A 23,404-nucleotide genomic window follows, 5' to 3' on the forward strand; every position below is an offset into this window, starting at 1 on the left:
CCCACCAGGCCATTGGGTGGCTTTGAGCCGCCAGGCTGCTATCCCCAGGGGAGGCTAGGCCAGATGTGGCAGCATGGGGCCTCTGGACTCTCATATGCACCTGCAGTCACAGAGCCAGCCCGAGGAGGAGGACGAGGCGGACGAAGAAGAGGAGGAGGCCGAAGAGCTGGGTCACGCAGAGACCTACGCAGACTATGTGCCGTCCAAATGTGAGTGGCTCGGCTGGGTTGGAGCACTCGGACACCCTCAGCCCCAGGACAAGACCCTGTGGACCCCAACTAGGGGTTGTGGGCCCAGGGCCACAGCCACAGGGCAAGGGCCAAAGTGCACCTGGTCCCCTTGCCCCAGGGGATTGGTGAGACTTTCCTGTCCCCAGCCTACTCTCCAGCCACTGAGGCCCGAGCCTGACTGCCCCTTGCCCCTTCCAGCCAAGCTCGGGAAGCAGCACCCAGACCGTGTGGTGGAGACCAGCACACTGTCTAGTGTCCCTCCACCGGACATCACCTACACCCTGGCACTGCCCACCGCAGACAGTGGGGCCCTGTCTGCCCTGCAGCTGGAGGCCATCACCTATGCCTGCCAGGTGACTCCCCAGACCCAGCTGCTGGGGGAGGGCTGGCCCAGGAGGGAAGCCCAGGCTCTAACCGCCATCCCGCCGCAGCAACACGAGGTCCTGCTGCCCAGCGGGCAACGCGCAGGATTCCTAATTGGAGACGGGGCTGGCGTGGGCAAGGGCCGGACAGTGGCTGGTATCATCGTGGAGAACTACCTGCGTGGCAGGAAGAAGGCCCTATGGTGAGCGCCTGCTCCGAGAGGGCAGGGAGTGGGCGGGGAGGGGGCAGGGACCGTCCCTGACCCGGCTGCCACCCCAGGTTCAGTGTCTCCAACGACCTCAAGTATGACGCAGAGCGGGACCTGCGGGACATTGAGGCTCCGGGCATCGCCGTGCACGCGCTGAGCAAGGTGCGGGGGGCGCAAGCCCACGCTGGAAGGGCGGGGGTCGCGGGGAGCAGCCCATTCCACAGGGGAACCCAAGCCGAGAAGGCCGTGGATCCCCACGCATGCACCTGCGCCTGTTGCAGATCAAGTATGGCGACAACACCACCTCAGAGGGCGTCCTCTTCGCCACCTACTCCGCCCTGATCGGGGAGAGCCAGGCTGGTGGGCAGCACCGCACGCGTCTGCGGCAGATTCTCCAGTGGTGCGGGCAGGCCTTTGAGGGCGTGGTATCCTGCAGGCATTACCAGGGCCAGCCTCCAGACCCCGCAGGCCTGGACTTCCCAGCAGGAGCAGGATTCCACAGCTCACCCTTGCCCCCCACCCCTGCCGAGACCTGGCCTGGCACTGGCCAGCCAAACAGTGACCGGAGACTCTGTGTTGGTGTTTGTGATGAGTCCTGAGGCGATGGCGGCCTCTGTGCAGCCTGCAGGCATGCAGGTGGTTCCCAGAGTCCCCGCCATCCTAGAGACAGGCCTGGAGCAGAGGCTGTGCCTTGCTGGGAGCCGTCAAGGGCCAGGGGGGCAGGCCCACAGGGTCACCTTATTTCGCATCAGTACCCGGGTTGAATCCAGAGGGTTGCCGCTGAGCTGCACCCCAGTCCTCTTGTTATCTCATTGTTTTGAGACAGGGAGCCTAGTGTGGTGGCCACGCCTGTCACAGTGACCAGGGGGGCTGAGGCAGGAGGACCCCACGTTCAAGCCCAGCCTTGGCGGCTTCATGAGACCTGGTCTCAGATTTAGATGGAAAAAAAAAAAAAATGAAACAGATCTCAGGATGTAGCTCAGAGGTGCAGTGGCCCTGGTTCTAACCCAGGTACAAAACGGGAAACCGAACTGCACCCAGGACGCAGAGGTGAGCACCTCGCCATCCCCGACCGACGGCAGCCGGGCCTGTGTGCCTGCCTGCACTTCCCCAGGCCTGCTGGAAGCTGTCACCCAGCAGCTGACAGATATGGCTCTGCCTGGCTCCCAGTTCCCAGGCCCGAGGGCTTTTGGCCTGGGCTGCCCACACCCCTTCTGGAACGCTCCTTAACCCTCGCCCACCCCAGATTGTGTTTGACGAGTGCCACAAGGCCAAGAACGCCAGCTCCACCAAGATGGGCAAGGCCGTGCTGGACCTGCAGAACAAGCTGCCTCTGGCCAGAGTGGTCTACGCCAGCGCTACAGGTGGAGCGTGGGGCCCCCGCCAGTCTTGGGGCAGCGGCAAGCCGGGTGGGCTGGCTGGGGCACAGGCTGGGCATGCTGCCCACAGTTCCTCAGGCCCAGCCACACCCAGCTTCTCCAGGCCTGGGGCAAAGGCTCTTGCTGTCCCTCGGCCACCATACCATCAGGGCCTCCCCTCTGCCAGCTGGCTCTGCCCAGTCTCAGCAGGCGCCCCAGGTCCCCTCACCCGGCCCTCCCTCCCTCCCGTGGTCATACCCGAGCCCCTGCACCCCACTGGCTTCTAGCTATCCCCTCCTGGATGGTCAGGAGGAGCTGATGGCTCCCCTCCCCAGGTGCCTCTGAGCCGCGAAACATGATCTACATGAGCCGCCTGGGCATTTGGGGTGAAGGCACGCCCTTCCGGACCTTTGAGGAATTCCTGCACGCCATTGAGAAGAGGTGAGCGCCTTCCGGGTGCTTGGTGGAGGCAGCTCCCTGGCCTCAGGCCTGTGTCCTGTGTTAAGGCACGAATCAGACCTTCCTCTGCCCAGTTCCCGCCAGGCCCTGGCCCTGCACAGCCTCTCTGCCTCCTCCAGGCAGGCTCCTGGGGACCCACAGGCCTAGCTGCAGGTCTGCCCGGGCTGGCCACACTCTCTGTGTACCTGCTCTTTCCCGTCCCAGTTTCCACCCCTCCCTAGAGTCACTCCATCTTCTGGTGGGACATGGTGCTGAGGAGGCCATGCCTGTCCCCAGGGGTGTAGGTGCCATGGAGATCGTAGCCATGGACATGAAGGTCAGCGGCATGTACATCGCACGCCAGCTCAGCTTCTCTGGAGTCACCTTCCGTATCGAGGAGATCCCGCTGCCCCCAGCCTTTGAGCATGTCTACAACCGCGCAGCCCTGTTGGTGAGCCAGGCCCCTCTGGGGCAGGGGTGGGCCTGATGCGGGGACCCTCCGTGTGTCTCCTCGGAGCTCTGGGCCCATCAGGGAAGCCCAGGCCTTCGTCCTGCTCCCCTGTTGGGAATGTCCTGTGGCTGTGACACAAGGGTGTCAGCCGGAGCCCCTGCCACCTTCCCAGGGTTCAGGAGCACTTTGTCCCAGGTGGTGGCTTGTTGGTGGCTGTGTCTGGATGAGTTCCATTCCTTAATGGCCTGGGCATAAACCCTTAACCATGCCCTGCTTGTGCCAGGTGACTTCTTTAGGTCAGACAATCCCAGGGTCCCCTTCTGCACTGCAGATGTGGGGTGGGGTCATCCTCTGGTGGCATCCTAGGCGCTGTAGGCCATTCCAGGCCAGGAGCTTCCAGGTGTCCCCAGAGGTGTCCTGGTGTCCTCTGGGGCTAAGGCATCAAGAGTGGCCTGGGGATGACCTCAGAGGCGGGCCTCAGCTGCCCCCGCCCTCCCCTGGGCTCTGTACCGCTGCAGCCCCAGCCCTGCTCCCCAGCCCGCTCCTTGAGCTCTGCCCGGCCTGTGCTGGCTCCTGGCCTCTTCCTGTGCAGATGATATGCCCTCTGTGCAGGCAGGCCTAGGCTCAGGACGCTCCTTGTCCTTGCAGTGGGCCGAGGCCCTGGGCGTGTTCCAGCAGGCGGCCGACTGGGTGGGCCTAGAGTCGCGCAAGTCCCTGTGGGGCCAGTTCTGGTCGGCCCACCAGCGCTTCTTCAAGTATCTGTGTGTCGCTGCCAAGGTGCGCCGGCTGGTAGAGCTGGCCCGCGAGGAGCTGGCCCGAGACAAGGTGTGCTGGCCCGGCCACTGTCCCCGCTGCTCACTCCTGCCCTGGACTCCTCTCACCCTCCCGAGAGCTGCTGGGGCATCAGCTGCATCGTGGGTGTGGCCATCAGAGGGGACCAGACTCTGTGGTCCATCCCGGTCACGCAGGCCCAAGGGTGGTGGGGTCTGAAATGTGCTGCTGAGGTAGATGGACTGGGCAGGGTCTGCAGGAAGGGACTTCTAGGCTGTGACTTTGTGGTAGGCAGGCTGGCCAGTCCTGAGATAAGAAGACTGCGGATCCCTTGCCCATCACTGCCCCTGGGGAGACTCCTGGCCACAGGGGAAGAGTGTGGATGGGAATGGCAGTCTCCCCACGCCCAGCTCAGAGCCACTGTCCCTGCAGTGTGTGGTCATCGGGCTACAGTCAACAGGCGAGGCGCGGACCCGTGAGGTGCTGGACGAGAACGAGGGGCACTTGGACTGCTTTGTGTCCGCTGCTGAGTGAGTGGGAGTGGGGGTCGGGCTCTCAGCTGGGCTCGCTAGGCTTCCCATGACCAGCCCGTGGCCCGGCCCTGCCCTTTGGTCCCTGTCAGCGGAGGATGGGGGTCGGGAAGCTATGTTCAGGCCACAGTGCCAACCCTGAGGCTCAGGGTCTGTGTGTGTTTTCTGGCTAGGAGGCTAGGAGGCTCACGCACGGGTGACCTCAGCCCCGGCAGGTGCGGAGGCTGTGGTGGGGTTCGTGGGTCTCGCGTGGCTCAGGCACCCGCCCCCCTCACGGGTTTCCAGGAATGGCACTATGGTCAGTCCCCACAGCGCCAGCCTCACTCCCACCCTGCTCAGGGTCTTCACCCCTCTGCTGGCTGCTCATCACCAGGCCCAGGGGCTCCCACAGCACCTCCCTCAGCCCCAGGCTGCAGGCTGCCCTCACTTGGAGGTGCTCAGCTACTCTGTCCAGGGTGCCTTCAGCAAGAACACTCCCGGGGCTCAGGCCCTTGCCCACGCTGCCCCTTGCCCATCTCTGAGCATGCCTGAGGTCCGTCACTGGGGCCAGTGCTGCCCTGGAGAGGCCAAGCTGTCCCCACACCCCCACTCCCCAGCAGCCTGCACCTGGGCCTGGTGGGAGCGCAGCCTCCTCTCCTTGCAGAGGTGTCTTCCTGTCGCTCATCCAGAAGCACTTCCCCTCCACCAGGAGGAAGCGGGACAGAGGCGCTGCCAAGCGGAGACGTAAGAAGTGCCCCTGCCTCAGGCCTCTGTGCCCGCTTTCGGCTTCCCACTCCCCTCCCCCTGCTCCCATCCTCCCTCCAGAGCCCGCAGGGCCTCTCTCCTGACTCAGGCCTGCCCTGCCTCATACGGGAGCCCCAGGACTGCCCCAGTGGGCATGGTCATCCCCCGTCCCACAAGGGGAGCTCAGGAGGCCGTCCTGGGGACACTGGCCCAGGCTCCCTGAGGAGCCCCGCAGGCACAGCCTCAGGCCCCTGCCCGCCCTGAGGAGCAGCCCAGGGCCCTGCCCAGCTGTCACACTAGCAGCACTGGTGCTGCCAGTGGCCATGGCCTGCAGCAGCCTCACCCTCACCAGGCAGGTGAGGCCTCCGGGTTCCCCAGGATCCTGCACTGCTCAGACAGCGAGCCCTGCTGGCTGCGCCAACCAGGCTGGGCCCCAGAAAGCTTCCAGACCCTGAAGTCACAATCAGCATGTGGGTGAGGGGCGGCCATTGTCCTGCAGGGCACCTGAGGAGCCAGGCCAAGAGAAGCCAGGCATGAGGGGACAGAGCTGGGATTGCAAGGGCTTTGTCACTCTGAGGCCCTCCATTGCCCACACCCACCCTCTCCTTCCACTCGCCAGGCCTCGGGTGGTCAGCCCTGAGGCAGCAGCAACACATAAAGCCCTTGTACTGCTGTCCCCTCTGGGGGCTCTCGGCTGTCCTTTGACCGACCCACAGGCCAGCGTTGCCTGGAAACCCAGGCTGCCTCGGGAGGAACACTAAGCTACGCATGTTCAAGGTGCCCCTTCCCCATGCCCCGGCCCAGCAACAGGGGACACGGGTTTCTGAGAAGGAAGACCCAAGAAAACAGCCAAAATCACGTGCACAGGGCTTCTGCCAAGGCACCCTTCACTCCAGAAGAGCAAGGGGCTCTAGCAAGGGCAGGGCAGTGGGCATGCAGGCAGGCCCTCCCCAGAAGGCCCCACCTGGCTTGGCACCTGGGAGTCCCCTGCGCCCGCTGCCCCAGCTCGGCCTGCCTTCCTGCCCACTGTCTGGCACCACATGACCCTAGCTCCTGCGCTGCAGGGCGGCCACGGGGCCGTGGGACCAAGGTCTCCAGGCTGGCGCTGGAGGGGGCTGGTGTGATCCACATCAGTGACGACAGCAGCACCGAGTCAGACGCTGGCCTGGACAGCGACTTCCACTCCTCCCCGGAGTCCCTGGTGGACGACGATGTGGTCATTGTGGACACCACAGGGCTCCCCACAGATGACCGAGGTAGGGGTCTACTTGGGTCAGGGTTGAGTGCAGTCCTGGTCCCGCCCCACCCTGGGCTCTGGTGGTGGGTGCAGCCTCCTGGTAGAGGGGGACACTGAGGCACAGAGCAGCCAGGGCAGGGCCACACGACCTGCCAGAGGGGACCTAGCTCTCTTATGCAGTTTGGGCCCAGAGGAGGCCAGGGCTGGCACCCCAGCTGGCCTGGGGGAAGACAGGTCTCAGACAGCGGCTCCCACTGTCCCTCAGGCTGGCCAGGCCCCTCACTGCCACCTTGTGCTAATCCAGAAGGGGTTTATGTCATGCGGGGCTGAGTCCCACCCTGACCCTCTGCCCTGCAGGCCCTGTGTGCTCCCTGCAGAGGGACCTGCATGGTCCTGGTGTCCTGGAACGGGTGGAGCGGCTGAAGCAGGACCTCCTGGCCAAGGTGCGAGCGCTGGGCCGGGAGCTGCCGGTCAACACCCTGGACGAGCTCATCGACCAGCTTGGGGGTCCTGAGCGAGTGGCGGAGGTGAGCAGAGCTGTGGTCAGCCTGGCTCTGGTTGACTCTGGGTAGCAGCCCCTGTGGTCACCCTGTGCCACTGCCAGACCGCAGGACAGTAACAGGGCCCTGGACACAGTGCCCAGATGGCAGCTGGCCTAGGAGATAGGCTGCCTGGTCAGGACCGTCCTCCAGCCCTGGCCTGGCCTGGCTCACCCACTATCTCTTGTCCCTCATCTACTGTCCCTTACCTGTGTACCAGGTAGCTAGAAATGTAGATCTTAAGATATGTCAAGACCAGGGCCAGCTGAGACCACGCTGCCCAGGTGCGGCAAGTCCCCACCATTCCCACACAGCCAGGACGCCAGGCCACCAGTGGGGAGGTAGGGACATCCTTGGGTGTCATACCACTGACAACCTGTCCCTGGGCTCCCTGCCTCCGCCGCAGATGACCGGCAGGAAAGGCCGTGTTGTGTCCAGGCCCGACGGGACGGTGGCCTTCGAGTCACGGGCAGAGCAGGGCCTGTCCATTGACCATGTGAACCTCAGGGAGAAGCAGCGCTTCATGAGTGGCGAGAAGGTGTGCGGCGGGAGGGCAGGGAGGGGCCTGGACCCAGCCAGGGCCGCAGACACCCTCCCTTTCAGGTGTCCCTCAAGGGGGACAGTGTGGGGTGGGGGTGCACCCTGTGCCTGTGCGGGTGGGTGTGTGAGTGCGCACCCCTGTGCCTGTGTGGGTGTGTGAGTGCGCACCCCTGTGCCTGTGCTGGTGGGTGTGTGAGTGCGCACCCCTGTGCCTGTGTGGGTGTGTGAGTGCGACCCCTGTGCCTGTGCGGGTGTGTGAGTGCGCACCCCTGTGCCTGTGTGGGTGTGTGAGTGCGCACCCCTGTGCCTGTGCGGGTGGGTGTGTGAGTGCGCACCCCTGTGCCTGTGTGGGTGTGTGAGTGCGACCCCTGTGCCTGTGCGGGTGTGTGAGTGCGCACCCCTGTGCCTGCGTGGGTGTGTGAGTGCGCACCCCTGTGCCTGCGTGGGTGTGTGAGTGCGACCCCTGTGCCTGTGTGGGTGTGTGAGTGCGCACCCCTGTGCCTGTGTGGGTGTGTGAGTGCGCACCCCTGTGTGGGTGAGTGCGACCCCTGTGCCTGTGCGGGTGGGTGAGGGTGCACCCCTGTGCCTACGTGGGTGTGTGAGTGCGCACCCCTGTGCCTGCGTGGGTGTGTGAGTGCGACCCCTGTGCCTGTGTGGGTGTGTGAGTGCGCACCTCTGTGCCTGTGTGGGTGTGTGAGTGCGCACCCCTGTGCCTGTGTGGGTGTGTGAGTGCGCACCCCTGTGCCTGTGTGGGTGTGTGAGTGCGCACCTCTGTGCCTGTGTGGGTGTGTGAGTGCGCACCCCTGTGTGGGTGAGTGCGACCCCTGTGCCTGTGCGGGTGGGTGAGGGTGCACCCCTGTGCCTACGTGGGTGTGTGAGTGCGCACCCCTGTGCGGGTGTGTGAGTGCGCACCCCTGTGCCTGTGCGGGTGTGTGAGTGCGACCCCTGTGCCTGTGCAGGTGGGTGAGTGCGCACCCCTGTGCCTGTGCGGGTGTGTGAGTGCGACCCCTGTGCCTGTGCAGGTGGGTGAGTGCGCACCCCTGTGCCTGTGCTGGTGGGTGAGTGCGCACCCCTGTGTGGGTGGGTGAGTGCACACCCCTGTGCCTGCGCGGGTGGGTGAGTGCGCACCCCTGTGCCTGTGTGGGTGTGTGAGTGTGCACCCCTGTGCCTGTGTGGGTGTGTGAGTGTGCACCCCTGTGCCTGCGCAGTGTGGGGGTGCACTCCTGTCTCTGCACGTGTGTCCGTATGTACATGAGTGGCCCCCACAGACCTCTTGTATCCCTGGATGTTCTTTGGACAATGCTGTCACATCTGTCCTGGTAACCCTGAGCTGAGTGGGTGGAAGGGGCTGGTGGCTGGACAGGGCAGCACAGGCCTGAGGCAGGGCCCATGCCCTGCTCCCAGCCTACTGACCCCTACCCACCTCCAGCTTGTGGCCATCATCTCTGAGGCTTCCAGCTCTGGCGTCTCGCTCCAAGCAGACCGCAGGGTCAGGAACCAACGGCGGCGTGTGCACATGACTCTGGAGCTGCCCTGGAGTGCTGACCGTGCCATCCAGCAGTTTGGTGAGCCCGGCCCCCAACAAGGCTGGCCCCTGCCCCAGTGTCCCCTCAGGCTGTTCCTGAGAGCCCTTCTGCTCCTAGGCCGCACCCACCGGTCCAACCAGGTCTCAGCGCCCGAGTATGTGTTCCTCATCTCCGAGCTGGCCGGGGAGCGCCGGTTCGCCTCCATCGTGGCCAAGCGGCTGGAGAGCCTGGTGAGCGGGGCCTAGGACTGGGGCCCAAGGCAGGCTGGGGAAGTCTCCTCCAGGAGCTGGGGGAGGTCCTCCTGGCAACAACAGATGGCCTCTCCAACCCTGGCAGGGCGCCCTAACCCACGGAGACCGCCGTGCCACTGAGTCCCGGGACCTGAGCAAGTACAACTTTGAAAACAAGGTACCTGGGGGAGGCCGAGGCAGGGAGGCCAGACTCCATTCTAGCTCTTCCCTACTCACTCCCTACCTTCTGCCCCCAGTATGGTGCCCGGGCCCTCAGCCGGGTCCTCAGCACCATCCTGAGCCAGACAGACAGCAAGGTGCCCCTGCCCCGCGGCTACCCTGGAGGGGATGCGGCCTTCTTCCGGGGTGAGCTGGGGATACACGGGGTCTTTCTGGGAGGGCAGCAGAGCAGCAGGGTTCAGCAATTTGGGGCACCAGTTCTGCAGGCTGGCTTTGTGTTGAAAGACTCCTCCCACACTCACACAAAGGGCTGTGGATGGCTGAGGAAGCCAGTGGCTCCCAGTAGCCCCCACCGGGCTGAGGCTGAGGGCATGGCGTCCATGCTTGTTCCCGGAACTCTTGTTTGGCTTCTGAGAGAGTACAGCTCCTGGCCCCAGGAGTTCAGCATCAGGGACTGCCCCCCACACCCACCCTCACATGGATGCCAGGCAGTGGTTGGGAGAGAAGCAAGGGCCTGAGAGGGCCTGGGGGGCTGGGGGGGCCTCCCAGGCTCCTCAGGATCAGCGTGCAAAGCCCCCTTCCTGCAGACATGAAGCAAGGCCTGCTGTCAGTCGGCATTGGCGGGCGGGAGTCTCGGTCCGGCTGCCTGGACGTGGAGAAGGGTGAGTCCCCATGGCACCTGGGCACAGGCAGGGGAGCAGGTGGCCCAGTGCAGCCTGAGACCTGGTCCCTCCTGCACCCAGACTGCTCCATCACCAAGTTCCTCAACCGCATCCTGGGGCTGGAGGTCCACAAGCAGAACGCACTGTTCCAGTACTTCTCAGACACCTTTGACCACCTCATCGAGATGGACAAGAAGGAGGGCAGATACGACATGGGCATCCTGGGTGAGCCTCTGCAGTGGGACTCCGGAGCTCGGAGGCGGTGCCCTCAGGAGGTCCTGGGAGGCGGGCCCACCCCGTGGCTGCTGCCCTGGGGATGCTGAAGCTCAGGTGGAAGCACTTGGTGCTAGCTGGATTCAAGGTCAGGCTGCCCTGGGCTCCTGTCTACCCTGCGGCCACCTAGTGCCCATGTGCCCCCACACTCCCGGCCTTCGAGAAGTTCCCCACAAGTGGTCGTAATCCCCCTCTGAGGGCAGGCAGGTGGCTGGTATCTGCCTTGCTGGCCAGTCTGCTGGCCACCTGGCGAGCACCCTGTGGATGAACACTGACAGCTGGGACTGTGCGGAGAGAACGTGGTTCACAAAGCACACGGGACCCTCAGAGCTGCGCAGCGCAGGGCACTGAGGCCCACAGGGCCTGCCTGGTCACATGTGAGGGACTGGCCCCCGGATGGCATCCAGATACTGAGTCATATCTGTCCCCTATGGTCACCTGGGGGTCGCCTCAGTGGTGTCATCAAGGGCTCCCAAAGCACAGGTCCAACTCGGCCTCCTGGGTTGGACCCATGGTGTAAGGGTCACGGGCCCAGCCCTGGGGCTCTTAGGCCTTGGCTCTGTTCACCACCCCACCCTGCCTTCTTCCCAGACCTGGCTCCTGGCATTGACGAGATCTACGAGGAAAGCCAGCAGGTGTTCCTGGCCCCCGGGCACCCGCAGGACGGGCAGGTGGTCTTCTATAAGGTGAGCAGGGTGCTGCCAGCTCCTAGCCTTCGCCTCTTGCTCTGCCCACTAATGCCCTACTTGCTGTGGTAGATCAGCGTGGACCGTGGCCTGAAGTGGGAGGAGGCGTTCGCCAAGTCGCTGGAGCTGACAGGCCCCTATGATGGCTTCTACCTCTCCTACAAGGTGGGCAGCCACCCGCACCATGCACCTGCCTGCTCCTCACACTCTGGAGCAAAACAGAGTGACTGTGGGTGGCCAGTGAGTCACTGTGGCTGGACAGGACGGCGACCTCCTGCCTGTGGGGCCCACTCCTGATGAGTAGGCTAGGAAGTCACGTGCTTGGAGACCCTGGAGGGCAGGGCCTCACCACTCCCCTTCCCAGGTTCGGGGCAACAAGCCTAGCTGCCTCCTGGCAGAACAGAACCATGGCAAGCAGTTCACCGTGTACAAGCCTAACATCGGCCGGCAGAGCCAGCTGGAGACCCTGGACAGCCTGTGCCGCAAGTTCCGGCGGGTAGGTGGTAGGGGGCAGCAAGCTCACTTCCCCAGACTGGAGGCCCCAGGCCAGCCCTTCGTCAGTAGCTCCCTGGCATCTGGGAGAAGCTGCAGAGCCAGCAGACCCCTCCTCTTGTGCCCTGCCTGGGCTGCAGGCCCTGGCTTATGGCTGTGTCCCCAGGTCACTGCAGAGGAGGCCCGGGAGCACTGGGAGAGCGGCTACGCCTTCTCGCTGACACACTGCAGCCACACTGCATGGTGAGAGTCCAGGCCAGGTGGGAGGGTGCACACTGGACACAGAGCCCTGCCCCACCCCTTGGCAGCCCGTTTGGGGCCAATCAGTCCCAAGGACTGGGCACCCCATCAGGCACCTGGGGCTGAGGGACCCCTGAGACAGCTTGCTGACCATGGTCACCCCACAGGAACCAGCACTGCCGGCTAGTGCAGGAGGGCAAGGACTGCACGCAGGGCCTGAGGCTGCGGCACCACTACATGCTGTGCGGGGCCCTGCTCCGCGTGTGGGGCCGCATTGCCGCCGTCATGGCTGACGTCAGCAGCAGCAGCTACTTGCAGATTGTGCGTCTCAAAACCAAGGACAAGAAGAAGCAAGTGGGTGAGTGGGCACATGCGTGGTAGGCCTCAGGGGCCACGAGGCGGGGCGCTGACCCGTTTGCCCACCCACCTACCCCACCTACCCACCTGCAGGCATCAAAATACCTGAGGGCTGCGTGCGCCGCGTGCTGCAGGAGCTACGGCAGATGGACGCAGATGTCAAGCGCAGGAGTGCTTGCGGCCCGGGCCTTGCCACTCCCACACAGAACATGCCGCGAGCGCTGGAGCTGCCCTACGGCCCTGGCGAGGTGTTGGACCTCACCTACAGCCCACCAGTGGAAGCCTTCCCACCACCTCTGCATTTCACCTTCCCTGCGCCACCCCCAGACCCTGGTGCACTGCTGCTGGGCACCCGGGACTCTGTGACCGACCCCGCTGCACTGGCGCACCAGGGCTGTGATATCAACTTCAAGGAGGTGCTGGAGGACATGCTGCGCTCCCTGAACGCTGGGCCTGCAGAGCCCTCGGGCCCGCTGGGTGCAGGCGCTGCAGGCCCAGAGCGGCAGAGTGTGATCCACTTCAGCCCACCTTTTCCCAACTCCTAGACTGCTGCCTGGCTGGCACCTCCTGAACGATGGCTGTCCAGCTGCTGCACTACAGCAGCTTCCCTGGGAGCCGGCAGGAGCCCCGGCGGACCCTGCGACCACTGAGGGCCCACCAGCACCCTGCAGTGCCTTCCCCACCGACTGGCACCCCCGTAGCGCCAGCACAGGCCCACTCAGGACTACCCGGGTGCAGGGCCCTCAGCCAGGCCCCACAGGACCACCCAGCCCAGGCCCTAAAGCTGCAAAGCTGGTGGTCCCAACTCAGGAAACCCCGGTGCTCAGGCCCCGCCACTCGGGGGCTCCGTGGGGCAGATCCCCATTAATATATATGCAATCCCTTCCCCTCGCTCCCTAAATTATTGCCTGGCCACCTCTCCCTGGCCCCAGATCTGGGGGCAGGTGGCCTCTAGTTTCTAAGTATTTATAATTAATTCTAGTGTATATATGTAAAGAGATCTTTTCTAAATACATGTGCCTTTTGCCTACTTCCCGCAGTCTGCTGCTCCTATGGCTGGGAGTGGGAGGGTGCCCCAGGCCAAACCACAGCTGAGGGCACTGACACCTGCTGGGGTGGACAGAGGCCACTGCAGGCCACGAAGGGAAACTACCAGCTCCTGCGCCAGTGCTGGGGAGGCCTCAGGGAAGCCATCTGGATGTCCCTGGGGACCCGCCCTGTGCTCTCAGGGCTCAGGACAGGCCTCTCTGCCCGAGGGACCCTGACAGCCCTTCTCTAAGGGCTCTGGCTTCTGAAGGAGCACACATGCTTTCCCCTCAGCAATGCCTGGTCTCTGGCCCCGGCGCTCAGGAGAGGGGAGGACAAACAGCAGGAGCCAGGAGACCTTGTAGGACAACTAAGGGTGCCTGGGTGGGCTTGGGACCCCTGATCCCCATTTTGTCAACCCTGAGTCCTCCAGCCTCTCCCTGACCCCAGTGGACTCATCCCCTGCTGCTGGCCTTTCCTGGAAGTATTCCAAGAAGGCAGGAGAGACCGGGGGACAGCTGGGCTCAGCCACCCTGCCAGCCCCTGGTCAGGCCCACTTTCCTCAAACTGCAGGCAGACAGCCAGCCAGCCTGGACCTCCCCAAACAGCAGCTTATGTTGGTCCACAGTTCCTTCCTGGCCACAGTCCATGCCCAGACCTCAGAGAAGACCATTTAGTGACACCCCCTAGGAACCCCAAGAAAGATGCAGCCCAGAGGGCAGGCATGGTCACCCTGACTAGTGTCCCTGGGCCCTGACCATCTTTGACTGCATGCAGCCTCCAAGAATTAGGGAGGACGGGCTCCTGCAGATCTCAAATGACTGCCTCCTAATGGGTTAACACCTTTGCCAAGAAGAACTGCAGCTTAGGAGAATTAACTTCTCTAGGAATCCTTTCCTAAGACCAGTTCCTGCCTGTGCCCTGGGGCCCGGCTTTGGGGATCAGCTAACCTAGATCCCACAGCAGCTCTCTGAACCCTGAGGGAGCCCCAGCCCCAGGCAGTACAACAGAGATGGATTTCTACATTTTATTCCCACAAGGTAGCCAAGGTGGGGCACCGAGCTAAGCCCGCGGAGCCACAGGACCTTCCTCTGGCAGGTGCACGCCAGGTTCTCAGGCCCGCCCCACCAGCAAGGCTGGTTTGCAGGCGGGCCGTCATAGTTGCCAGTAGAAGGCTCTGGGGGTGTGGGCAGAGGCTCGGCAGGGGCACAGCTTGTGGGGCTAGAGATAGCAGGGCAGGTCCTTCTCTATCACCTGTAGGGAAAGGTGGGTAAGGGGTGGCCCCTCCCAGGGCCCCCACCAGGCTGGCTCCCCAGAAGGCACCTACCAGGGGCTCCTCCATGGGACCATACCGCTTCACCACGCAGCCGTTCTTGTCTATGAGGAACTGAGAGAAGAGGCCTGTGTTGGTAGGGGCAGGGCCTGGCAAGCTACCAAGCCCCTTGTCCCCTCCCACTGCCCTCACCTTGGTGAAGTTCCACTTGATGGCACTACAACAGAAGCAAAAGAAGGTCAGGGATCAGCAAATGACCAGACTGCAGGCCCCACCCCCAGGTGCCACTCACTTTCCCAGCATGCCCCTCCCCTTGGGCTGGACTTTCATCCACTTCCACAGCGGGTGGGCATCCTCCCCATTCACGCAGATCTTGCTGTACATGTCGAATTTGACATTATAGCTAGCGGCAAACTCCTTGATCTCCTCGTTGGTCCCTGGCTCCTGCAGTGGTAACAGAGGTGTGGGCTACAGGCACCCCAGGCCCTGTCCAGGTCCGAAGTCTTCTGACAGGGGTTGGGCAGTGACGTACCTGCCTCCCAAACTGGTTGCAGGGAAAAGCCAGGATCCGTAAACCACACTCAGCATATCGGGCGTGCAGGTCGACTAGCTGAGTATAGTTTACGTCGGTTTTGCCTCACTGGGTGGCCACATTGGTGACGATGCACACAAAGCCCCTAGAGTGGGTGAGCAGTGGTCAGGAGAGGTCAGCAGCTCCTCTCTGGGTGGACCCTGCACCCCCAAGGGCAGGTACCCACTTGTACTTGTCCAGGCAAACCATATGCCCGTCGATGTCCTTGGCTGAGAAGTCATGCATGGACCGACAGCAGCGCCAGTCATCGTGGGACGCACACTGCAAGGCAAGGGGGGCTGAGCAGCATCAGGTCTGCGCAGCCAGAACCCACCGGGGTCCTCTCAGGAGGAAGGGATTCCCGACAGGCCAGTGCTGAGGAAACCGGGGGCCGGGGGCACGAAAAGGTCAGGGCTCCTTCTCCTCCATGGTGCTCACGAGGGGCTACAGGAGACTGACACTGAGGTGGGAGGACGGTTCGATACCCCAAAGTTGCCACGACAGCGACGGAGGGAAGTTCACATTCCTGGATGGGAGTCTGCACCTCCAGCTCAGGGCTGCAGGGACAGGGGTCCATCGACCGGAGGCGCGTTCTTCTTCGCCAGCATACGCCGGCCTAGCGCCGCCAGGGCGCCGGCCCTGCTGCCTACATACAGCAGCTTGGGGAGGGAGCCCCCGGCTGCAAAGCATACCTGGCAGTCTGGGCCCACCAACCGCCAGGCCAGGACAAAGGGCAGGTGGCCAGAGAGCCCCGCCACCGACTGTGACGCACTGCGCAGGCCGGGCGCAGGCCCGGCACTGGGCGGGCGGGGCGCGCGACGGAGCGTGACCTGACCCCAGCCCGTGGGGCGTCCCGTGGGCCCCGCCGCCGCTGCCCCTGCTCTGCCCGAGGGCGCCCGCCACCCGAGGCCCAAGCGGCCGAGCTCTTCCTCGTCCCAACACCTACACCCGCCAGAGCTGAATGCCCCCGCACCCTGGCCCCACCTCCAGCCCCGACATTGGCCCGCAGTCCCGGAAACTGACCCGACCCCGATCCGCCGTCCCGGACAGACCCCTCCCGGCGGACGCCCCCTACCCCGGCTGACGACGACCACCCGACGCTCCGGCCCGCGGCCGTGATCCCGCACGAACTCTAACGGCCCCGGCCGGCAGGCGGACGCGGCACTCACCATGGTACCGGCCAAGCCGGGAGCAGCCAAGGCACCGCACAGCAGCGCTGGCTTCAGCAGGCGGCTAAAGCGGCTCAGGCGGCCCAGGATCATCGCGGCGGCGGCCAGAGCCAGCGGCTCCTCCCCTCGCTCAGCCGGCCAATGGACGTGCGCCGGCCAATCTCGCCGGCCCACCCTCGGTCCCGCCCACCAGCACCCTCATTGGTCATTCGCATCGGCGCTGCAGACACGCGCCAGAACCAGCCAATGGCAGTCCGCAGTGAGGTGGAAGGGGGCGGGGCGGGGCCTGTGGGTGTTTGTTGCGGTCAGTGACTGCGCATGCTCGAAGGTTAGGGCTGGGGCAGGAGCCGCGTCCACGCGGGCTGCGGACAGTTATCCGGGCGGTTGCAGGTAGCGGGGCGCTTCGCCTTAGCGCTTGAGCATCCGCCAGTCCGGGGAATTCGAAATAGTAGAAAAGACACCCCCGAAAAAAGTCTTTCGGAAGCAGGGCATTTTAGTATGGACAAAGTCTAGCCGGTGCAGGGGCCCGGTCGGGCGGGGACGGGGTCGCGGGCCTCTCACGCGTGCGCACCGCGCCTGCCCCTTGAGGGCAGCGGCAGCTCCGCCCGGTCCTTGGGATTTGGGTGTGCTTTAAGCACGTGCCGCGGCATCAGCTGGGAGCGTTAACCCCAGAGATCTGAGGGAGAAGTCAGGAATGGCTGGAAAGGAGACGTCTAGAAAGGACAAGGAAATAAGATTTAGTTCAGAAGTTCCGCATACTTTTCCAGGCCTGCCACGCCCAAATTCCTGGGAAATTTGTAAATCTTAAATCATCTGTAAATCCATTTTTGCATACTTTGTGCACCGTTAATTAAACGCCAATATTTAGATTAAGAGAGGTATGTTAGGGGCTGGGGATGTGGCTCAAGTGGTAGCGCGCTCGCCTGGCATGCGTGCGGCCCGGGTTCGATCCTCAGCACCACATACAAACAAGTGTGTCTGCCGAAAACTAAAAAAAAGAAACAGACTTACATGTAAAGAATGATATTTTGAAAAAAAAAAAAAAAAAAGAGAGGTATGTTTTGAGCAACCTATAATTTTAAGGGACTTTCCAGTGTTGCCTATTGATAAGATAATGGAGGCTACTCCAGTCTAAGTGAAAGACCCTAGCCCAGTAACCCCGAGGCCTAGTTATAGAATAACCAGGGCATGTCACAAACCTGCGCAGGCACCAGAAGTGTTTTTAAAATCAGTTAAGTGTAACCGATTAAAAGGGAAAAACAGAATGGTTGAGAAAGAGCAGAAAAATAGATTCCAGGGCATGCCTGAATAAACAGGGGCTAATAAGCAGGAACAGAAAAATCAGAATGCTCATATGTAACTGTCATGTGGTATTGTTCCAGGAACATAAAGTGAAAAATAACTTTACCCTTTAGGTAACCTATATGCTGGGTTCAAAATAGCCAATAAGAAACCTGTTGCTTACCGCGCGCGAAACCTGCCCCTTGACCCTATAAAAAACCTGTACCCCAAAGCCCAGTGTGCCAGCTCACCAAAGCTCCGGCTGAGGTTTCGCTGAGCACCCGCAGGAGTCTGTGTCTGAATAAACCTCATGCGTTTGCAGCCAGTGCCTCGTGCGTCTTTCCTGGACAGGGAGTCGGTGGGTCTTTCATAAGGACCCTGAGAACTGCCGGACCCCAGAGTACCCCTTGTGATCACCCAACTGATGCCATCTCCACATTTCCCAAGCCCATCTTCACCAAGTTTCCTTTTAAAAGAAAAGCTGGGACCCAAAAAACGCCATCTGATGTGGGCGATGGCCTGCGTGCCCACAGCCTCTGGCCGTGATGAGGCTCCTTTCTCTCCAAGTCCTGTAAGTCAAAGACCCTACTGTCCTGAGCCAGCTCCAGCGTCTGCCCTGGGGCTGCTCAGGCAGCACAGTCCCCAGCTGTGGATACTGAGGACACTGGGCTGAGGCTCCTGCTCCAGTGCCTTGTCCCTGCTGGACAGTGTTGGCTGCTGCTACAAAGCAAGACCCAGCCCCTTCCTGGGCACCGAGCTGAGAGCTCCCTCAGCCAGCTTGTCCATCCCAGGACTGGCCACTGGCTTGTGGGTCCCTCGAGGTTTCACTTGAGCTGGTACTATTTGGGGGAGGCCAGGAGGCCTTTGACAGGCAGGGCATGGGGTCTTGGGAGACCTGGGCCTGCCAGCCAGATGCCAGAACCCGACTTGCACAAACTTTTCACCAGGCTCCCTCCAGCTAGGCCAGGAGTTTTGAGACTGTCCTAGTCCCTGTCTCACCAGCCACCTCCCTTCTCAGGAAGTCCCCATTTCCTCCAGCCCTGGGGAGTGCTGGGACACAGCAGGTGGCCACACTGTGAGAGCCTGGGCAGCTGTCTCCAGCTCTGCTCATTCACCATTACTCTACTATACTTTGCCATAAACACCCAGAGCTTGTTTACTTGTGGTTGCCAGAAAAACAGCTCAGGGCGGTGCCCTCCGGGTGGGGACCTGAGGGACTTCACTGTGTTCCTGACTTGGTGCCAACTGCAATAAGAGCAGGAGGTGGAAGAGGGGGTGTGGGGAGTGGAGGCCGGTGGCCGGGTCCTGGAGCTGCACCCCAGGCACAGGGATGGATTTGTGTCTGGAATTTCCCAGCTTCTCCCCTCGGATCTCACTTCACTGGTGAGGAAATGAGTCTTGGGATTGTCTCCAGGAAGTTCTTCTATAGCAGCAGAGTTCCTGGTGGTCCCACAGCAGCTCCAGGAGGAAGGACAGGGACTGTGGCCCAATGTGTGGGTTGACTTGGTAGTACTGGGGCTTAACCCAGGGGTGCTCTACCCCTGAGCCACATTCCCAGGCCTTTTTACTTGACAGGTTCTCACTAAGTCGCCCAGGCTGGCCTCAAACTTGTGATCCTCCTGCCTCAACCTCCAAAGTTGCTGGGATTCCAAGCATGTGCCAGCAAGCCTGATTAGCCCCAGCAACTTAACAAGGCCTTGTCTCAAAATGAAAGGGTTGGTGGTGTGGCTCAGTGGTAGAGTGCTGGCCTAACACATAATGAGACCCTGGATCCATCCCAGATCAACTGAAAAGAAAGTGACCATGACACTCTGCGTGACCAAGATATCTTTATTGTGGTGTTGTCTTGATTAACAGGGAAGGGAGAGAAAGAGAGCAGGGAAAGAGAGAGGAGGGAGAGAGCAAAGCAAGGCCGGGTGGCATTAGCACACGCACAAAGCCAGAGGGTTTTTTCCTAATTTTTTCTTAGTTGAAGATGGACGTAATACCTTTATTTTGTTTATTTATTTTTATGTGGTGCTGAGGATCAAACCCTGTGCCTCACATGGGCGAGGCAAGTGCTTTGCCACTGAGCCAACCCCAGCCCCAAGAGAGAGAGTTGTTTTTTTTTTTTTAAAGAGAGAGAGAGAATTTTTTTTTTAATATTTATTTTTTAGTTTTCGGCGGACACAACATCTTTGTTTGTATGTGGTGCTGAGGATCGAACCCAGGCCGCACTCATGCCAGGCGAGCGTGCTACCGCCTGAGCCACATCCCCAGCCTGAGAGAGAGTTTTTATAGCCAAAATCTAATGGGGTCTCTGGGTCTGCAAGCTGCCTTATTGGTGTCCAGTGATTGGCTCATACAGTAGTTGCTAAGGGTGTCATCTTCTGCGCTCAGGCAGACCGGAAAGGGGCTAGTTTCCCTTGCACCAAACAGGTGGGGGGTCAGGTGTTCAGCCCACCCTGCAGCTAACATCAACAAAAATTAAAAAAAAAAAAAAAAAAAGAAGAAGGCCTGTCCCCATGAACAGTTACCCTCAGCCCCTCCCAGCCCCAGGCACCCATGAATCCGCACCCTGTCTCTGGACTTGCCTGGACATTCCTATCCACGGAGTCACAAACTGTGTGACCTTGTATGTCCGGCCTCGTTCATGTCACTGCTGGACTGTGTTCTTATGTGACCCGCCACGCACTTACCGGTCATCTCTTGGCGGACCGTGCCTGCCAGCTGTGTGATGCTGCGTAAGGTTCTACGTGGGTCCACATGCTCCTGCTCTGGGTGTCCACCTGGTGTGGGGCTGCTGTGTCCTACAGGGACTCTGATCTCTGTTTAAGGGCATGCTGGACTGTCTTCCAAATGGCCTTGAGATCTCCTGTTCCCGCTGACCCTGGTGTGGATCTGTAATGCCAGATTCGTGGGACCCCATAGACCTCCAGGAACCGAATCCAATGCAGTCACACAAGAGTCTTTATTGCAAGCTCGAGCCTGGACTCACAACCGTTCCCGACACATCGGTCCCAGGGTGAGTTCCAACCCTTAGTTCAGTGAGGATTTATAGGTTTTTGGGGGGATACTCTGAGTCACAACATCATACAGCAAAGCATTTCATACCGTGGGAAAATCAACAAGTCTTAACATTGATTACCATATTCGCTGGAGGCAACAAGTTGGAGAGGGGTGATTGATTAGTTCACCTGGTGGATACATCTGAACTGATTGGTTTAGGCTGCGAGGGGTTGCAGGAGTATATATGCTCAACTGCAGGGTGTTATCAATCACCGAAACTAGGCCTCAAGCATTCTTGGTTGTAGTTGGACATAACACCTTTATTTTTATGTGGTGGTGAGGATGGAACCCAGGGCCTTGCTCCTGCTAGGCGAGCGCTCTACCGCTGAGCCACCACCCCAACCCTCCAGCATTCTTTTGGTCTTTTCAGGAACTTGCATTTGCTGAGTCCAGGACATATGACAGATGACTCAGCAGGGTGGCTATGTGCCTAGGAACGCTGGGTCATTCCCTCCCCGCCACCTTAGGACAGTGCGGCAGCCCGGCTGGGCTGGGTGGGCAAATAAGGGGGGGGTAAGGAGCAACTTGTGGACATTGATACAGCAGGAGTGGGAGCCCTTTATTGTAGGACGGAGCGGTATTTATACATCCCACACAGCCTATCTCAATGAGCATAAACTAATACAGCAGTCAACACTTAATGGCTCGCTTTTGTTACTTCACAAACCACTCCCTCTGGCATTTTGCCAGGCGCCATCCAGACTTGTTTACAGACTCTAACAGGACAGGCCCTCCTCTGAGGTAGTGGCTGTTTTTTTTAAAAATGGAGTCACATCCGTTTCTCAGAGACAGAGAGGGCAGGGGTGTGACGCACCAGGATGTGAGCTCAGGTCACTGTCATCTGTGTGGTGGGCCCTGTGGCCCACAGGCTCCTGGGGAACCCACCTCCGTTCCCAGTCCCGCTTCCTTGCCTCCTGATGTCCTGTAGGCCAGCAGGAGGACTCCTAAGGTGCCCCATTTCACACACTCCTGGCTCTCATCTGCTGCCCACCCCCACCCCCACCTTCTCCTCTCGCCCTGCTCCACTCTGCATCTGCCCACACAGGATTCCTTTCCTCCTGGAACCCCACCCTGGACCACCGGCTTGGAGCTCCTTCCTGGGAGCTGATGCCTGCTACCTGGCATCTCCCCTCAGGGTCCATAGGAGCCCCACATTCATCACACCATGCCCCCTTCCCGTGTCACGCCCATTTCCCATCTGTCCCTACACCTGTTCCCCAGGTCTGCCACCTGTCAGGGCAGCTTTGTCCTCCCCATCTCTCTCCCTCTCTCAAATCTCACTGCTCCATCCATCTGCAAACCCTGTGGGCTCTGAGGAACGTTCCCCTTGCTGATCCAAGTAGGAGCCACCCCTACCAATGGCCAGGATGCCTCCCTGGTCTCTGCTCCTGCCCTGGCTCCCACAGACCTGTTACCAGCACAGTAGCTCCAGACATTGCACGCTGAAAAGAAAACCCAGCTGTCCTTCCACCCTGAAGGGCTCCATCACCTGCCCACCAGAGCAGGACCTCCTCTACCCCTCCCTGCACAGGCCTCCAGGCTGCCAAGCAGACAGGTCCAGCCTCAGGGCCTTTGCCCATATTGTTCTCTGGCCTGACACACCCTCCTCCAGGCACCTGGGCTCCCGCCCACCGCCCACCGACCAGTGCTGGAATCTGTCCTCCACTGTTCTCTGGCCAGTGCTCCAGGCAGCCCCTTCTCTAGTTCCCTGAGCCTTCTCCACTTCCTCCCCACCACGGGCCCCAAAAAGGCTTCAGCATTTATCCAGCACATGCATGGCTCTTCCCTGGGCTCTTCCTGCAACACAAGGGGTGCAAGGTCCATTTTGTTCCCTGCCCCTGTGGCTGCTCAGCAAAGTAATTGAGAGGTCACTGACAGCTTCAAGGTGGAGGACACAGGAAGAGCGGGGGGTGCAGCCCTCCTTCACCACTGGGGTGGGTACAGGGTGTGTAAAGATGCAAACAAAACTGAGTTAAAACCTGAGTAAACCCTCCAGCTTCACTCACTGTGTTAGTTTCTATCACTGTGACAAAAACCCTGAGAAAAATAGCTTTGTGGAGGAAAGATTTTGGCTTGTTCTCAGAGGCTTCATTGCATGTTTGGATGGCTCCAAAGCAGAAACATCATGGTGGAAGGGCATGGCAGAGGAAGGCTGCTCATCTCATGGCAGCAGAGAGCAGACAGGGCCAGGGACAAGATATACCCTTCCAGCCAGGTGTGGTGGTGCATGCCTGCAATCTCAGTGACTTGGGAGGCTGAGGCAGGAAAACTGAAAATTCAAAGCCAGCCTCAGCAATTTAACAAGAACCTAAGTAACTTAACCAGACTCTGTCTCAAAAAAGTGCTAGGGTTGTGGCTCAGTGGTAAAGCACTCCTCAGTTAAATCTCTATTACCCCCCAAAATTATTATTTAAATATATATATTTAAATATGTGTGTGTGTATATATACATATATACATACGCGTATGTAAGTGTGCATGTATGGGTGCCCTTCCGAAACACATCCTGGTGACCTATTTTTCCTCCAACTAGGTCCCACCATCGATGGTTTCCACCACCTCCAACATTCCATTCAGTTATAAATCCCTCCATGGATTAATCTGGTGAAGCCAAAGCCTGCATGATCTGACTCTGACCACTTCCCAAAGCCTCACCTCTGGACACTGCTCACTGGGACCTCAGCTTCTGGGAGACTTTGCAGCTGAGCTATGTGGAACACCGCAACTCCCCCTGTTGGCCGCTCACCACGGCAGAGGTGGCCTAGGTGGTTTTCAGGAACTTAGAGGTAGTTTAAACTTGTTGAACCACTGCTCCTTCCTGTGGGTCTGTGCAGGTATATGACCTTCACCTTTTGACATCAGAAGGCCACACCTCCGCTCCAGTGGAGCATACTAATCCCACCACTGTCTGAACAGGCTTCCTCGGAGGAGCCATGACGTGGGTTTATTTTCCAGTGTCTTATCGTGGTGCTGGGGATGCTCTTATGCCGAGCCACATCCCC

The 23,404-nt window shown here is 60.7% G+C and overlaps 2 protein-coding genes across 5 annotated transcripts in view; one reads left to right on the forward strand and one right to left on the reverse strand.

The window, feature by feature from the left end:
• The window catches only part of Sbno2 (strawberry notch homolog 2), a 48,918-nt gene extending 35,854 nt beyond the window's left edge, over positions 1-13,064 (forward strand). For all 3 annotated transcript variants that reach the window (XM_077109869.1, XM_077109870.1, XM_077109871.1), the window contains 26 exons: positions 107-209; positions 429-583; positions 662-795; positions 873-963; positions 1,083-1,226; positions 2,048-2,165; positions 2,495-2,600; positions 2,895-3,048; positions 3,697-3,873; positions 4,252-4,349; positions 4,993-5,072; positions 6,137-6,328; positions 6,667-6,836; positions 7,255-7,386; positions 8,818-8,953; positions 9,032-9,144; positions 9,251-9,322; positions 9,402-9,510; positions 9,912-9,986; positions 10,068-10,211; positions 10,851-10,945; positions 11,018-11,110; positions 11,310-11,441; positions 11,604-11,680; positions 11,845-12,035; positions 12,128-13,064. In XM_077109869.1, coding sequence (XP_076965984.1) covers positions 107-209; positions 429-583; positions 662-795; positions 873-963; positions 1,083-1,226; positions 2,048-2,165; positions 2,495-2,600; positions 2,895-3,048; positions 3,697-3,873; positions 4,252-4,349; positions 4,993-5,072; positions 6,137-6,328; positions 6,667-6,836; positions 7,255-7,386; positions 8,818-8,953; positions 9,032-9,144; positions 9,251-9,322; positions 9,402-9,510; positions 9,912-9,986; positions 10,068-10,211; positions 10,851-10,945; positions 11,018-11,110; positions 11,310-11,441; positions 11,604-11,680; positions 11,845-12,035; positions 12,128-12,579 — 3,543 coding nt within the window. In that variant the 3' untranslated portion in view covers positions 12,580-13,064. The remainder of the gene's footprint in view (positions 1-106; positions 210-428; positions 584-661; positions 796-872; positions 964-1,082; positions 1,227-2,047; positions 2,166-2,494; positions 2,601-2,894; positions 3,049-3,696; positions 3,874-4,251; positions 4,350-4,992; positions 5,073-6,136; positions 6,329-6,666; positions 6,837-7,254; positions 7,387-8,817; positions 8,954-9,031; positions 9,145-9,250; positions 9,323-9,401; positions 9,511-9,911; positions 9,987-10,067; positions 10,212-10,850; positions 10,946-11,017; positions 11,111-11,309; positions 11,442-11,603; positions 11,681-11,844; positions 12,036-12,127) is intronic.
• A 1,009-nt stretch (positions 13,065-14,073) lies between these two features.
• Positions 14,074-16,202, reverse strand: Gpx4 (glutathione peroxidase 4). 2 transcript variants are annotated; one of them, XM_076872442.1, is made up of 7 exons: positions 16,074-16,202; positions 15,092-15,186; positions 14,866-15,010; positions 14,626-14,777; positions 14,526-14,550; positions 14,388-14,490; positions 14,074-14,314 (listed from the first exon to the last, which is right to left on the reverse strand). In XM_076872442.1, exons 1-7 carry the CDS (start codon positions 16,164-16,166, stop codon positions 14,088-14,090), a joined length of 840 nt encoding a protein of 279 aa, XP_076728557.1. In that variant the 5' UTR covers positions 16,167-16,202; the 3' UTR covers positions 14,074-14,087. The 2 variants fall into 2 exon arrangements, with proteins under 2 accessions (XP_076728557.1, XP_076728550.1); XM_076872435.1 differs by having other exon boundaries at positions 14,388-14,447; positions 16,074-16,195.
• Between the last annotated feature and the right edge of the window lie 7,202 nt (positions 16,203-23,404).

The sequence above is a fragment of the Callospermophilus lateralis genome, chromosome 1 (genome assembly GCF_048772815.1).
Source record: "Callospermophilus lateralis isolate mCalLat2 chromosome 1, mCalLat2.hap1, whole genome shotgun sequence".
Taxonomy (NCBI): domain Eukaryota; kingdom Metazoa; phylum Chordata; class Mammalia; order Rodentia; family Sciuridae; genus Callospermophilus; species Callospermophilus lateralis.